The sequence below is a fragment of the Zonotrichia albicollis genome, chromosome 14 (assembly GCF_047830755.1).
Source record: "Zonotrichia albicollis isolate bZonAlb1 chromosome 14, bZonAlb1.hap1, whole genome shotgun sequence".
Classification (NCBI taxonomy): Eukaryota; Metazoa; Chordata; class Aves; order Passeriformes; family Passerellidae; genus Zonotrichia; species Zonotrichia albicollis.
The window spans coordinates 11,376,487-11,394,114 of NC_133832.1; the positions used below are offsets into that span (position 1 = coordinate 11,376,487).

At 38.8% G+C, this 17,628-nt stretch overlaps 1 protein-coding gene across 3 annotated transcripts in view; it reads right to left on the bottom strand.

Annotated features, from left to right (window-relative positions):
- GRIA3 (glutamate ionotropic receptor AMPA type subunit 3) overlaps positions 1 to 17,628 on the bottom strand; it is a 144,310-nt gene that overhangs the window by 99,803 nt on the left and 26,879 nt on the right. For all 3 annotated transcript variants that reach the window (XR_012582546.1, XM_005484445.3, XM_005484446.3), the window contains exon 3: positions 10,715 to 10,954. Coding sequence is in view for 2 of the 3 variants with exons in the window: in XM_005484445.3 (XP_005484502.1) it covers positions 10,715 to 10,954 (240 nt within the window). In the remaining variant the exon portion in view is untranslated. The remainder of the gene's footprint in view (positions 1 to 10,714; positions 10,955 to 17,628) is intronic.

Here is a 17,628-nt window from a genome sequence, read left to right on the forward strand (position 1 = left end):
ATGGACAAACCCGGCTGATCGATAATGCCAGCACCATTGAGCAATAGGCAATTCTATCTACAGAGCAATTACTGACACTGGTGGAGTCAGCTGAAAGGTTGATCTTGCTGAGCCAAACAATGTCAGGAGACTGGCTTCCTTATTTTTCATATCCTTATTTTTGTTCTGTTTTTCTTTTTCATTCCCCTTGAAGAAGAATAAAGCCTTATCTTGCTAATAAAAGATGTGCTAAACTACACAAACTGTAGACTAATATTGGCTCCTAAAATTATATCTCCTTTTTTAAGCAGGGGGAAAAAAGCCAGTAAGAACTAAGATTGCAGCAAATAGCACTCTTTGATCTAGAAACACTCTTACAGCATCTTCAGTCGTAGCAGCAGATCATGACAGAATCCAGTCTAATATGGTGTTATGTATTTATAATGCTGGCAAAATAAATAAATTGCACTGAAAGGATTTCATACTGCAGTTCTGACTTAAACTCATAAAATTAAATTTCTGATGAACTAATGCACATTGATGGAGGTCAATGTAGTATGTGACTCTGGCATTTTGTAAAAATGAGCAACAATTATGGACTCTTTGAAATATTTTAGGCGGCTCAGCAGGACATAATGTAACTGAAAATTACATTCAATAAAGTAAAAATACTGTTTATATCACACCTCCATCCAACACTTTAGTTTATTTGATGCATTCATCCATTAGAACCCCATATACTTCTGTATTAAATACTCCACTCCAATTGAAGGGACCCAAGGGTTTTAACAAATCCTTTCCCATGTTAATTTTGACACTACATTCTTTTTATATCACTAAGGGGATCATAGTATGAATTTGCAAAGCCATAAATAGCTATAAAAATTACAGTATTATGTCCTCAGAGTGACCAGCATGAAACACTTTTTGCTAAAAAAGACACCTGAAGATGTCTGCATTATTTGACATACTTATTTAATGGCTCCAGTGTGTCTAAAATATTCTAAGGTACACTCAGAAAATATTTAATGACCATTGTCATGCATTTTCCTCTCTGGAAAAGTCCTCTTAACTATGACTATGGGATCTAGGCAGTTGAAGACCAGCTCAGAGCCACTGTGTTTAGATTGCTCTGTACACCATGCCACAAGAACAGGAAAGGAGCAAGAGGGCTTTTCACTGAACAGCCTTTCATTAGAAGTCCTTTACTTTGTAAAGGGGAAAGAAGCCCCAGTTAAATGCTCAAAACACATAGGCACTGATTAAAAAAATGCCACAACCGAACAACCCAGTTTGGATGCATGTTAGGCCCTGGGTTCAATGCACTGTGCAGAGTGGTCCTGCTCCTTTATAACCTGTTCTCAAGTACAGTTGGGCAATGATCAAAATGTGACTTACCAAATGAATTACTGCTCTTCTGAACATGAATACAGAGTGGAGAAATAACTCATAGCTTCATAAACAACAGAAGAAATGTTATAATGATATTAGTGCTTTATGCAAATAAGAGCAGCCCTCTTACACCTAATCTATGCACAGCCCAGACAATTCACTGCATGTAATTATTACTATCAGCATTGACAAAAATATTCTCTAAGCAAACACCACCTCAGAAGCTGCTAAGAAACCTTACCAACCACTTCTTGTATGTGCTAACCTTTGCAGAGTGCTGCTGGTACATGCCAGCACAGCTCTGGGATGCTCAGAGCCTCCCAAGCACTCTCAGCTCCAGCACCAGGCACTGGGCTGGGGCACAGGACAGACCTGAGCTGTGCTCCAGCAGCCACAGCTCTGCCTCATTAAATACTTCACTCTCAGGTGTGTGTCACACCAGCCCACACTGGTCACTAAGCTACAACCTTGGCAAAAGCACCTTACTGAGGCTCTATCCCATGCACCTGGAAGGGGCACAGATGCACCCCACATGCAAATCCACACTCAGGGCTAACCTGCATCATGGAGAGGTGCATGGGAACCTGGCCCTAAGTATTGAAGGAGAAACACTTCAGCATTAAAGGGTATACTTTGCTGGTGTGAGAGATGACAACTCTGTTCAGTTTAACAAACTGAAGAGGGGCCCTGAATAATGCTGCTAAGCTGTGCAAATCATTGACTGCTGATTTGTTTCCTTGGGCTGCTGACAACCAAGGTAAGTCAGAAATACTTATAAGTGCAAAGCAACAGCCTGTGAACACGATGAGCTCAGGCTGAGAAGGAATAAAACCTCAGGTCACCTTTCCCTCCCAATGATTCTTTGCATCATGAATCAAAGCAAAAGAGGTGGCCAGGAAAAGCTATGCATCTAGAGTTGAAGAAATGAATAATTACTTGTTACTGAGTATAAAATTCATGTCAGGAAATTTAAACTTTTTTTCTTTAGAGATTAATGCTTAATCACTTTATGGAGCTATTTTTCATCCCACTGTACTACCATATCTTATATACCTCCTGAAATGCAGGCTCACAGTGCTGTCCTACTCTGAATTGCAAGAAGGTGAATAAAATAATAAAAAAAGAAAGAAAAAGGAGGTGTGATATTAAATGTCTCAAGAGAAACCAGAGAAAAATCTATCTCTGCAGGAGAAAAAAAACCCTTAAAAACTCCTTAACCTAAATACAATACGAGGTCATTTTACCTACTAGCTGAGTGGGTTTGTCAAATGTATTCACATTTATTCTCCTTCAACAAAGCACTCAAGTAATTTTTATGCTTACTAAAACAGCTGATATTTTCTGGAAAGAAAAAGGCATATGATCAAACTAGTTTGGTAAATTCTCTGAAGCATGAAAGAAGAGCCCACATCTAAATCGGCCAATGTCATAGATGAAGCAAATTACTGAATATAGCACCAATTAATTTGTTCATATAAACTCCATGGCAAACATGTTTTAATAACTGCCTTAAACACAAAGCTTCTAACTAATCCATTATGACTTTCTTCAAAGGTTCAAGTATTTTTCTAGGTGAAAAGGGAAAGTCATGGCAAAATTTAAGGAATTCTTGTTCAGGAGCATGAAAAACTGCTTTTCATTAGTAACCATGGCCATTGACTTCCAGCATGACATTCAGCACATCTCTTAAGTCAAAGCTCAGTGCTTTCAACTCAAAGGTATTTCCATACACGTAAGCAGATAAAGACCAGGTTGTTAACCTGCTGATCAGTACATCAGATCTTCCATCCTAAAAACAGGACTAGAACCCCTTGCATACAAGATTATCTCATTGCTCTTTGAGACCATCAAATGAAAACCACTTCAAAAGCACAAAGGCTTTAACAAAGCTAAAATCTTACACACCATTCACCCAGCATGGTATAGTTCTGTATCAAAAGATATTTAAACAGCATATGAAGTCTCTCTTTTAGCAGTGAGAAAAGAACATGCATATCATTGCTCATATGAGAAGCTGTTTTGGAGCATCTGAGGCCACTCTATGGAAGGAGAAGCTTTGATTTACTAACTCATTGAGATGCTCCATTTTACTCGATTATTTCTCAAGCACTGGAGAAATCTCCTTTGTGTTTGGTGTTTTTTACTACTTCCAACTATTACAGTCACTCTATTAAGCTACAACAGCCTGTGCTCACTCCACAGAAGTTCTTCACCCAGTAAATGGTTTATTTGCCTGCGCTGAAAACCATCTTACCACCACCACACCAAGCTCCAAGCAGGGTATAGTCGCTTCCCTGGTTGTGAATAAAAAACAACCCTTCTTCCATAAATACCATGGGCCACCAGGAGCAGTTGTCACGCAGGCTAAGAATGACCAACTGCACAGGAAGAGCAAACACAGTCAAGATCCAGAGAAAGGTGATGACATTTGCAAACTTGTAAGAATACTAACATGCTAAATAACTGCCACCTTAACTGCACTAAGATACAAGGTGTCAAAATATCCGTCCTTTGGAAAACTTGTGATAACCAGAACATGCTACTGCACTGAAGTAGGCAAGTTCACACACTAATGCAATGTTACACATCTCTTTTTGGTACACACTTCAAAATGGCTTCATCTTGACTTTGTATTAAACAGTGCTGCTTTCTTCAGTCCCACTGAGTGTAACCGGCTGCCTTATGGAGATTTTAAGTCAGCAAGACAGTTTACTTCCATGGACAGAATCACCCCAAGTTCCCAGGTGAAGCCAGCCTGCCTTTCTTAGAGCATCCATATGCTAAAGACACCAAAGACTTCCAACTTTGAAAGCTGTGCTGCACATACAGATGCAAAATAATGAACTCAAGAAAAATAATTTTCAGACACTCCTAGATCTGTTGGGTGAGATGGATTAAACAAATAGGTTTGATAAAAATTTATCTTTATCTTGCATACAGGTTTTCTTTTCTACAGACTTTCTTTCTAGTCTAAAAAGTCCTCTCTTCTTCCCAGGATCCATAAATTCCACCTCATCTCTTCTGCTTCCAAGCAAACCCTGTCCATCACCTCTAAGGCTTGGCTTTTTGTCAAGTCCTTGCCTTTGCCTCATAGCAAAAGGGCCAACAATGCTTCTCACATATCCTTTCAGCCCCTCCCTGCTCCACCTGCACTTGGAAACTGTTGCAACTTTGGCTTTGTTTCAGGAAATCTGGAAAAGTGAGATTCTGACCACTTAAGCCTTTTTGTGGCAGACATAAAGTCAACTGAGAACAAAAGCATCTGCCACTTAAATTACTTGTGCACACCATGAAAAAAATCAAATGTTACTGCTCTTCCAAAAGTTGATAATACATGCATATTTATGATAAGATAAATATTTAAAGGCATGCATTTACCCAACTCAGTTTATAAATACAATAATTTGCAGACTTATCTCTGTAAGACATTGGTAAATAACAAAAAAACCAATGCTGTAGGAAAACCAATGCTGGTTTTCCTGTAAACTACAGAAGATATTCAGGGCCTCAGCTCATGATCTTGAGGGTTCTGAATGTTTTTATTAGGAGCACAAGGATGGACACATACTGCTTTAGACTTCCAGACATCACTTATCCTGAACCTGCCCATTCCTACTCTCTATCCAGAATGTTCTGCCTCAGGTTTATGAGCTGATTTCACATAAGGTCAAGACAGATTCTGGCACTTTCTCAAACACAACTGGATTCAGACTATCCAGAGTGGGAATGTGGATACCAGGACACTGTAATACCCTTTTCTTTATGAATGTTCTGACACACTTTATTGTCTGAGGCTCCATGGAGCAAGACACAAATATATTGTACATGTGTCGTTACTCCTCCTGTTGGAAAACACTGCTGACAATAGTGTGTGCTCCAACAGCTTCAAGGAATGCTCAGGCATGGGGCCTAGGCATCTCCCCAGAAAACTGAGGCCACTGTGTGCCCACAACTGTTGAAAAGAGGCACAAAGCTGCCATACAGAATACCCCCATGAACCCTGTGCTGCTGGTCAAGCTGCACCTTGCCAGCAAGATACATCTCATGCTGGATGACTTTCAAAGTTGATCCATTCCTCTTGTTCCTAAGCTAGTAAAATGGTTTAAGTGATTACCAGGGTAAGCTAAACAAATAGCAGCTAATGGGAAAGATCAGCAGAAAAATGCTTAAGGCTCTCAGTCCACCTAAAACCCAGCCAACATCCATTCTCCCACACAGGGTCTCAGTGTTTGTTTGGGCAAGGATCAGTGAAAGGGCTTTCTTCTGTATCTGTGCACCACAGAGACCAAGATAAAAGGAGCTGGTATGAGACTTCAGAGATTTCAGCAGAAATAAATGGAAAGCGATCATCAAAAGCTAGATTTAACTGTTCAGACTCAGATTATTCCTGAACATATTTAGGCAGTAAAATCAAACAGTAAAGTAATCCTGAAATATTTCAATTAAAGTCCTGGCTTGTTTCCTGAACAGAGCTTTGGTTCACACATTAGGCTGTTGAAAGCAATGAAACAATATGCCCTAAATAAGTATGTCCAGGTTTGCCTCCCTGTGAGGTTAAATTACTTATTTTAAACAAACATCTCTAAGCAGTATCTATGACTTTAAACCCTATATAAATATATATTCTAGGTATTATAAGATGGTAAAGTCACTCATGCACAAAAGACTGATGGTGAAAGAAACAGATTATTTTCCTATGGCATGTAAGTATATTGAGTATGACTGTTCTTTAAATCTAAATAATGGATTCTCTATCATAAGGATCTTTTACACTGTGCATGTTCTCCATTGTAGCAGAGCATAAAAACCTGAAACTGCATCACCTCCTTTCAAGCAAAGCCATGCAAAAGATGCCACATTTTGGGGCCATGCTGCAAGTTGTTTTTGACCTAGAAGATTTCTGCATGGCAGTTACTGGGGCACATAAGTCTCAAAATGTAGAGACCTGTGACACGGGAGGTCTTGACAGGATTTTACTCCCTACACCATGTGAAGTGGGAAAGGAGAATGAGATAGCTTATCAACATAGCTACCTAAATGCCAGCAATTGATACTGTCTCCATGTCACTCCCATGATCCTGGGCTGCTGCCCAAAACACACCTGCAAAGAGCCAAAAAACTCAGAAGAATCAAAGAATCAAAGTAACTCTCCCTTTGTGGTCACTTTTTTATAGGCCATTTTTATTTTATAGGCTCCCAAACAAGCTTTGTATGTTGCTTTATTCTTCATCACACACTGATACATAGAGAAGAAAAGGTCAAACTTTTAAAATCTTTCATACTTTTCAAAGTGTAATCAAAATTCAATGCATCAACCTCACAGGCACAACTGAGAAGAATTAAGCAGGTATAAACATACTACCAAACGAGAATTATAATTTTAAAGTGGACCAAGCCCATGTTTAATTCTGAGAAAAATGGAAGCTGGTGTTAATTTCTTTTTTCTTTATGTAAGGGATTCAGAGCAGTTTTTCAGCTAGTGGGATAACTCCCCTGCTCTGAAGGATAAACATGTTAATGAACAGCTCAGCTATCAATTCTTTTGACATTTGACAGAACAGCAGGTGCTGAATTCAGGGTTTACTAATGCTGGTGTAGCTAATACCATTATTTTTATTTTTCCTTCATTGAAGAATGATCTTTCTAAGAAAATAAAACTTCGACATGCAGAAAGATAATACAGAGTTTAAGAAACAAGGAGTGGAAGGAGGATTTCTTTTGCACCTCTCTGCTGATGGAAGGTGCTTATAAACAGGAGTCAGTCACTCTCTAAGTTTACATTCTTCATTGCTGTTTTCAGGAGAGAGTTGGTCCACCAGAACCCAATATTCTAAAATCTCTAAGAATATACCAAGTACTAAAGCACAGTCCTTTTAGATTCCATAAAAATTAATCCTACCCCACATCTTTAAAAAAAAAAAGTTACATTCTATATATGAGTAGCTTTCAATGCAACTCTTAATAAAATAAAAATCCATCAATTTAATTTTGTGGAAGCTATAACGAGCCTGGTTCTACATACCACTTCTTTTATCAGCTCCTATCTCCCATTCTCCAGGGAAAGTAGTACAGAAGTGTCTTGTCCTTTGATAGCAATAGATAACTAACCTCATTTTGTAAAAGCAGAACTCAACAGAGTTGTTCTTTGTCTTCAGCAGAAGCAGGGAATCAGACTTCATTGCCTTGTAGTGAACCCATTTTAAGGCAATTTGGTGCCTTACACACGATCACTGAAAAGCTTCCAGTCGTATCTTTTTTTCCTCCCCACTCTTTTCACCTGGCATTTCTTTATGCAACAGGTTACCAAGAGGTTTTATGTTTAGAAGAAATAGGACTGGTCATATTTTCTGAACCTATATTTTGAGGCCTTCTGTATCCTTACCTGTCCATTGCATTCAAGTCAAATGTTTGTCTTTTGGTAGCAGTAAGGATTAAAGATGTAAGTGCTTTCAAAGCAGACATTTTCAACTCTCCTTAGCCAAATAACCTGAGGCATTAGATTAACATCTCCCTGCCTCAGCCTTCATCTAGACTACTGCTAACCAATGGAAAAAAAACTACCCAACAATAACCATATTTATTAATGCTTTTTTTCCTTGACTTTAGGTCTTGCTAGATATCTACTCATAGACTAAATCAAAACAAATGACAAAATAACTTCAGATTTAGTGAGGGGTTTGGTTACAACCCCAAAAAAACCTGTGCTGTCTCTATACCTCTGTCCAGACTGAGCTGCCATCAAGTAGGAAGGCACTACACAAAATGCTAAAGACACAGCTTTCCATGCTAAAGACACAGCTGTCCTTTACAGTTGGCCACCTTCCTGTCTTTTAATGACCTGAAGATGAAGACTTGATGCAAATCACAGAAATCACTTGGTGTGGTTTTGTTTAAATGATCTGCCTGACAGAAATAAGTGTCTTTGTGCACAGTAGGTATCACAAATCAAAACAACTTAGGGAAAAACATCCGTGTTATATTCACAGATGGAAAGCAAACAATCTGTACAAAACTGTGTTTCTCTGGCAAAAATAAACCAAAATGTTACTTAACATTATGAAATTTTAAATAAACAAAAGTTTCAGTATTACAGTTCACCATACCATTTTTATAATTAAGAAGTATTTCACACTTTCAAGCAAGAATAAGATGATTATGAAAGCCACAAGTTTACTTCTGCATACATTCACACCTGTGTTACTTTGGTTCACTGAATTCAGTGGAACAACATCTGATTTAAAGTAAAGCAAGAGAAGAGACAGAGCTGAAGACTGAAAGCAAACCTGAGGGTTTTGATGAAACATCATTCTCAGCACGAGATACAAAAGGTGACTTTCCTGAAAAGTGCTACCTAAATTCTTAACAGCTTTCTGTACATAACCTCACCTCATCTCATCCTGACATAATCTTAATTAGCCCTAGTCCTATTGCAGAGAAGCCCACTGAGGCAGTTAGCACCATACAATTAATCAGATATTTCGCACGCATCACAGCAACCAACAGTGTCAACTTACTGATGTAACACAAACAGAAATCAACCTGCCTTTCCCTTTCACATGAACTAAAAGCATGTGGCATGGAGTGAACATATGATTGTTTCTTCTACACACCACTTAATGTCCTTTCTTCCCTTAGCAGCCATTTCCTAAGGCATCATTGCTCTCTGCAAAGCATGTTTTGGGTTTTTCCTGGTGGTACTAGAAGAGAAATGTGAATTGGTATTTCTCTTAAATTTCTGTTTCTTCATAGAAGAATGAGTTTATAAACTGAAAATAACAATAAGACATACTTCTTGCTGGTGAAATTAAGGAATCTCACCTTTTTTTTTCCTGTGTGCTTTAGCAGTTTTCAAGAAACTGAATCTTACACCTTCACATAAAGATACATTTGAGAGCACAATCTGCAGTCATCTCATAGCAACAGAAAATATTATTTTATACTTAAGAATGTAAGTATATACAATGTACACACTCAACTGATTAAAAGCTTCACCACCTATCTATGTAATTATACATCCTAATTTTATTCTATTGTTTGAGATTTATCTTTTGTCATCATTGCAGGAGCCAAACACCACAGTATTGTACATAATATCACTGAGGAGGAAACCATACAATTACACGACTTGATGGCAAAGAACAAAAAGAAAACAATTTTACAAAGCTGCATTTTCCTAAGCTTAAACCAATTACTTTTTCAATACATGATTTTTTAGGTTTCAGTTGGGTTTTTAGTTGGGTGATGCTATTATTCTTCAGCGTGAAAAGCACACCCACTGAAGACTTGATCCTTAAAAACATGCAGTAGCCTAAGGAAATATTTTCATGGGAGCCAAGAACAGAATCTAAGCTTCTTTGTCTCTACCGAGATCCCTTTGATCTGAAAAATTTCTTGAAGTTGAAAATCATAAAGCTGGTAAGAAGGGCAGTGGCACATCTATTTGATATAAAAAATGCTACCCAGGTGAAATCTGTAACAGAGGAAATTCAGCAAATTCAATACACACAGAGCAGGTGGCAGCTGAAAGATTCCTCACAGAAAATGGTTTCTGATGTCTAGATCTACTTTTGACAGATTTTTTTGGACAGATTTTTGCTACATTTTCTGCTTATTAGTAGTTAACAATTAAGTGTGAACACACCGGTTTTAATGTGTTTCCACTTAGTTAAACATAACTCTGGTTATTCTTGACATGTATCTCAATTTGCCTCTGGAATATGAGCTATCTAGAGCAGCTTTTCTCCAGCCCAGCACAGCTGAGTTACATTGTTCCTGTTGCTGGATTAGTATTTGTTTGCTTAGGCAAAAAGCTTCTTTTTCTTTCCCCACCTTTTCCTCCGGACTCCAGCAGAGATCTCACACACAATGCTTAGATCATTATTAATGCTTAGACATCTCCAGAGTGTATCTTAGCATGGATTGCCTTTGTCCAGTGACAGGAGCAATATGCATTTATGTAAAGTGGTGTGGGATTTGCAATGTCACGCACAGTGGAAGGTCCTGCTTATCCGCCTTTTGCATAGTGTTGACCTTATTTATTTAGCAAGGACTGAAACACCCTGGCAAGTGTGGAGTCTGCAGATCTGTGGGAACCAGGCCTGCCAACTGAATACCTACTCTGCTAACACTATTCTCAGACAATCTCCTTAGGAGTTATCAGTAACATGAAAATGCCTCCTTGTCATTTATCAACTCATTTTAGGTCCTTTAGAACAAACTCATTTTCTAGAACCATCAGAAAGTTCTACCTCCATCCCAAAGAAAACTGGGCTGCAAGCACTGATGCTGGCAGTACTTAGAGCAAGGTGTGAAACAGAAAATCAGTCAGAATGATAGTGCTTACCCCGTTCTGTGTCATAGAGGTACACAAACTTTTCCCACTTATAGTAAGTCAAGAGGCTGAGGATGGCTCCTTTCAAGGCTGGCCGCATCTGGATGACGAACTGCACATCTGCATCTGTTGGGAAGCTCGGGGTGATGAAGGACGTGTGGAGGGCGCCGCAGAACGACGTCAGGGTGTTCATGGACATCTGGTCATAGAATCCAAAGATGGCATAAACTCCTCTGGAAAACTGTGAACAGACTAAGAAAGACAGAAAAGGGTGTTAAAATCTGATATATAATGAATACAATCAAACTTTCACAGTGTATTGGAGGTAAGCCTTCCAACCATTCCTGAAATTATTCTGCATGATGCAGCAGATGGAGTGAATTAATGAGATAATATATATTAATTTCAGTGTAGCAATCAATTGTACCACCTTTGTAGCACTTAAACTGGCCTAAACACATTTATTTTTGGTTGTGTTTTGTCCTGTGTTGCTACAATCCACTAATCTCTCTTTATTCCTTAAAAATAAACATGGGATTACATTACCTGTCTGTAAAATACTTTGAGAACTCTGTGAGGAGCTACATGACAAATGTCAGGACTGCCTTAAAGGGATACTTTTTCCTGGAATCCAAAATTGATTCAGATCTGATTCAAAGAAATCTGGATGTTTTATTCATTTATAGTCCACAACTCTGAAATCTCTGTGTGGTCTTTTTCAGTAAGGAATTATGGTGGCTTCTTAACGGACTGTTAAAATCTTTCATAGTAATAAAGTCTGTGACTTACTATATGACAACACGAATGAGGAGCACCTATTGTTGCTTCATGGAACTAAGGCTGATATCCCTTAAGCTGAACACTCTTAGTCATTAACTATTCTGCTGTCTTGATGAACTCATCTTGCACCAGAAAAAAAAAAATCAAAACACAGACAAAGATGATTTTTTTAAAAAATGTACTTATCTGGGAAAATACTTCATTATTTCCCATCCTTTATAGAGACTGAACAATTACCATTTTGGACAAAAATGAAAGTACTTCAATTTGTAAACATAGCCAGCTTCACGGTCATTGCAGGAAAAAGAATTTCTTTGTTGTTCAGCTCTGTAGGAAAGGCACAAAGTTCTTGTGACCCTGGGTTCTTTCCATGGAGGGAGTCTGCATCACAGATAGAGAGGGAGCCTGATCTGTGAGGTGCTGGGGCTCAGGATCATAAAAAGACTGTACAACTGCAATACAATACAGCCCAGCAGCACTTCTAATCATACCACTGCTGAACAGGGATGAGCAAGGCCCATTTGCAATGAAAAGAGGTTTGCCAGGAAAATGTTCATTTGTTAGCAATTAACAATTTCAATTGTCAAGAACTGGATTTAACAACAATTTACAACCAGCCCCATTGTCTCGGGGTGATTTTATGGTGACACTCTATTCCCTAATCCTCTGCTTTATGCCCAGGAATGGCTGCTGTAGACTTAATATGAAGCAGAGGGTGTGGCTGGAGCCCGGGAACCCCAGGTGAAGGCTCTGCTGGAGCTCTCCACAGGGTGTGCTCCGTGCACCAGGGACCAGGATGTTACACTGCTCCTTTGTTGGATCAGTTTTGCTTCCTTAGGCAAGAAGCTTAATTTGTTTCTTTCCCCACCTTCTTCTCTGGACTCCAGGAGAGATGCTTGAGTTTTTTTGGTTGTGTGTATGGGAGTGGGGGGAGGGTTTGTTTGTTTGTTTTCGGTTGTGGTTTTTTCCCCCTTGAACTGTTTTGGCTTGGTTTTTTTTCCTTTCTTTCCCCCCCTCCACTCTTGGGAGCCTGTGGGGGTTTTGCCAGACAGTCCAGGCCCCAGGAGAGGAAAGGGCACCAAACCCCAGCAGCTTTGCCTGCTGTGGGGAGGAGACCAAACCCCAGAAAGGTTCCCATCTATTCTGCCCCAGTGCCTGTGTGAGCTCCTGTGCCTCCCCTTCCCTGAGACCAAGGGGACAGATCCCATCTCTGCCCCCTGGCCTGGCAGGGGTGGGGGTTAAGGTTTTCAAATTTCAATTTCCAGCATTTATTCAATCCTTTTCTGTGCCTTGTGTGCACCCTTTTCCGGGGTTTTTTCTCCTAAAACTTGTCTCTAAACCAAGACATCCATTGAACACTTCTGCAAAAACACTGCATATTTTACTTTGCAAAAACCCAAGTAATTACCAGTAAGGAGGACATGACTTCTACACAGAAATGTACAGCATTGCTACTTCTGAAATAGCATCACATTTTCCACCATAAATGCTACCATTCAGGATCACTAAAAACTGTAAGAGTAATTTTAAAAAGGATTCTCCACAATATCAGCTCATTGACACAGCATCATGGAGAACATCTAAAATCAGCAGTCAGCTGTGAAAATTTGATTTTCTTCCTGAAGCTCTAGATGCAAAAACTAGAAACACTGTTAAAGAATTTCTTTAAGTATTTAAGCCACTGTAACAGGACATGACCAGCAGCAAAGAGCAGCTGGTGAGACACAGAAAGGAAATGAGGTGGTAATTTCTGAAAAGAAAGTTTGCAGAGGTTATCAACCACAGAAAATATAAAAAAGAAGTTATATAATACAGTAAGAATTTATTCCCAGAGGCATGACTGAGGAATTAAATCCACTGTTTAAAAAGGCATTTTGTTAAACTACATACCAGCAGGATATAAAGCAGAAAAGCTACCATAAAAAATTATCTGCTGAAGTAACAAATAAAAAGCATTAACTTATAGATGGAAAAAAGGGAAAAACAAAAATTACATTAGGAAGTCTGGCAGTCTCCAAATCATTGAAGTGGTGTGTAAACTCTCTAATTCCATAGGAATAATCACTGAAGTGGGATTAATGGAGAGAGTGTCCTCGCATACACTGAGCCTGTACCTCACAGATCAAGCTTCTTTCATGTATATATTAATGGCATAGTTTTTGTGTCGATCCTGTACTGCAGAGAAAACCAAGCATTCCAGGAATACTGGCAATGTAAACAAACATTCTCAAAGATCTCCTGATCCTAAAACCCAATAGCATTTCAAAAGTCCTGGATTCACCCATTACTTCTTATCAGATGTGAGACTAAGGAATACTTCTGAAGCGTGACTCAACTGAGTTAAACTTCATTTTCATAGCAGATTGTGCTCATTTATGCAAGATGACCACTGTCCATTAATGAATAATCTGAGAAAAAAACAGTCTGTGAACAACCTAAGCAGGACGTTCTCCAGGTAACACCTCAGAGCCAACATGGAGCTGCTGCTCGCATGGAGGCGAGAGCTCTGATCTGGCCGTCAGAGTATTTGCAATTGTTTTTCCTCCTGATTTTGGAGGATCACCAAAAATATATTCTAATAAATGCAACTACCTGCCCACTCTTATTTCTCCTGGTTCAGGTTTGTATTCACAGCAGATTTTAAAGATTAACCCTTTGATGGACTGGCTTCTACTATTAGCTTCTACTTATTATTCCTGACCATCTATTCTGCATGCACTGTAGGATGCCAATTTGATTTCACCAGCCTATTTAAAAGGCAAAATAAACTTTGTTTTTATAAGGAATAGCAAAAAGGCCAATTATCTTGGTCCTCAATGGTCATTTCCATTTTTTAACTCAGTTTTGTTAAAATTTGGTAGTATTAGGTCTTCCACACAGTTTGTGACATAATCTCCTCTGTAATCGGACAAGCCTATAGAATATCTATGAACCCAGAGCCATACTTTTACTTGTTTTCCAAAAAACAAATGTGTAATTACATTCATTTTAATTACACTATTATTCTAACATCACTGAGCCAGAAGAAAAAATTTAAAAAATACTAACTAAGCCTTAGCCGTAAGCTCTTTTTACAAACTACTTTCTACTGACAATCAGAACATCCCTCATGTTTGAGTAAGAATTTTGGTATTTTTCCTTACTTAATCACTTAATTTATTGGGTATTTTTTCTTATTTGAAAAATACAGATGGTCAAACACATACTTTGGCTGTTAAAGAGATTATTTGGACAAGTCCTAGTTCAACCTCATTCCTCAAGAAAAAAAGCGTTTTTTTTCCTGAGCTATGAAACTGCTTTTAATTACATGGATGCACATCTGTTTCCAAGGACAGCACACAACTAAATTGCTTTATAACCTGATCTGAAAAATTTTCAATGTCTACAAAGAAGGGAGAGAGGTGCTGAGCAGCAGTTTTCCAATGGGAGATCATGTTAAGCCATTATTTTGGCATTAGGTGCAAGGTGAGTATTTATTAACAGAGGTTTAACACTGGACTTATTCTCAAAGTGAGCTGCCACATGCCATTGTGTCCAGGAGAGAAAGTGATGGTATGACAGAAGTCTGTGAATTCTCAAGCATGTCAAGAAAAGATAAGAAACTTTCAGGTCATGACAGACTGGTGTTTCCTGCCAAGGAAGCAAAATGCTCAGAGGCAGAGTGATAACAGTAGTAAGCAGAATTTACTTAAAAATAAAAAATAACTACCAAAAAACCACCACCACACCAAAAAAACCCAAAATCAAAAAAACCAAACTAAACCAACCAAGCTAAAACACCAAAACCAAACCCTAAAAAACCCAAACCCCAAAACTCAACTACTGAAGCCAAATAAATGGAAATCTTAGTTTCCATACTGAATAGCAGCTGAGCCATCCTAAGCATCAGTGTAACCCAATGAACCCAGACGTCTGTTTCACTTGCATTTCCATCCTCCCTCCAGTCAAATCAGGCCCACCACTGAAACTTGCTAAGATTAACCAGATAAGTTTTTTTTTTTTTTCTGCACTCAGATCCCAGGAAGGCTGCAGGCCAGAATCTCAAAAGATGCCTCACTTCACACAAGTTATTAGATGTTTTATGTATTTTTAAAATTTATTTTTACTTTCTAATGGTATTTAGTTTTTCTATGTTTTAGTGACTGTGAGTATTCCTGACACAACAAGGTTGTATAAGACCTGACATTTCTACTGTCTATTGCCTAGAAGCTAAAGTCAAAACTTCTGACACCTTTTTTTTTTTCTTCCAGTTCTTACTATAAACAACTGAAGCGTTACTAGGAACATTTACAAGTAGGTTTGGATTTTGTTTGTTTAAATGCAAGATGTATAAAGCTAACAAAAGAGATATGTTACTGGTGGAATGTAATACATGCTTTTCCACTGGCTGACATCATTAATGGCTGAATTGTAAAAGTCAGCAGGATTCTCCCAGGTGTGGCAGCCAGTGCACTTCAGCGCTGGATGCAACAGCCTGGTAGTTTTGGAGTCAGGGGCTGGAGCTTACAATACCTTAGACACTTTTCCTCCTTCATTACTCTTTTTATGAGCAAGTAATTTCCCCTTTGTCCATACCAATTTCTTATAAAGTAGGTGTGACCAAGTCACCCTGTGTCACAGGGCACAGCCAGCCTGTTTCAGCGACACTCCCCCAGCTCTTGGGAGGGAAGGTGCTGGAGGAGCCCTGTCTCAGCTGACATTACCGTGGGCTGCTCAAACTGCTTCCCTAGCTTTGTGCTCTGCATTTTCCTCAGCTGTGAAATAATTTTATTCCCTCCACTTCCTTTTGCCAATTGTCTTGGATTCCAGACAACTCTCACTGCCAGCTTCAGCCAACAGACTAATGGGACTGCTTTACAATGGAATAATATGCAGCCTAACTCAGAGCAGTGGAATTTTCTAGGGCTCCATCCTGACCTCCTTGTTGTAATAAAGCAAGGGTTACCATTAACATTACCTCTTACAGTAAGAATACAGCCTTCCTCTTAGAGAGACAGACAGTGCCTCTACTACTTTCTTTTGCTTTCATTTTGATACACAGAATGAAAAGCAACAACTCTCTCTACCTTGAGCCCTGAGGAGATCAGCACAGCAGTGCCCCTGAATGCCAAATGAGCTACTTTCAGGGGGCTCCAGGCAATCAGACTTGAGAGCTTCCTTTAAAGACAAGCCCATCATATTAAAAATGTAAAATTAAGTGAACTGCATTTACCTATAGCCAATAAAACCATCTTTTACATTTTAATTAAGACTGAATTCTGTCATGGAGAAAATATTGTTTAAAATTCAGGTGAGGAAAGATGCATTTCTGAAAGCAGCTATTCTTGGAACAGTTAACAGTGAAAATTCCTGGGGGTAGGAGGGAATCAAGGAAGCTACAGCTCGAAATTGGATACGAACCTTCCTGAGATACTGGCTATAACATGACTTCTCCTCCTACCTAGAAGAAGAAATGCCCTCACAAACAAAAAATATTCCCTGAAAACAAAAAAACCCAACCCAAAACCTCACAGCAGAGCACAACAAAACCATCATTTACTCCTGTTACTTCACTTACGGCATCTATTTTCTCAATGATGAAACTGCAATGTTTTATCTAGTTCTTTTTACAAAGAACTTCTCAACTTGCTTTGTTCTACCTAATGTCTTCAAATATACACACTTCAGTTTGCATTTCATTTTAGGAGAGCAAATAAAATAAAACCAGCATGTTCTGGCAGCAGGAGGGGATATTATTAAATAGCAAATGAAAGGCATAAGGATTAATCCATTCATATTTTACAAACCATTTACTAGAAAGTAATTCTAAACACATGTTCAGATCCAAGCATCCTTGAACACTCCCTGGTCAAGATCCCATTCAAGATTACTTCAGTCACCACTTCCTAACTCCATCACACACTGTTAAAGAAGTTTTTACTTCTTATCTGCTTTTCAAGATGACTTTGGAACTCCAATCACAATTACAGTTCCTTGGTGCTGAGTGCTGTACAAATTCATTGCCACAACCTTGGTTTCTTTCAGTGTGCCCAATTGCTTATGACATACTTGACTCATTAAGCTTTACACATTATGGCTTTTATAGATATGACTGTGATCAAATAAAACCCTAACAATGTGCATGAATTTGTTGTGTGTGGGATCTT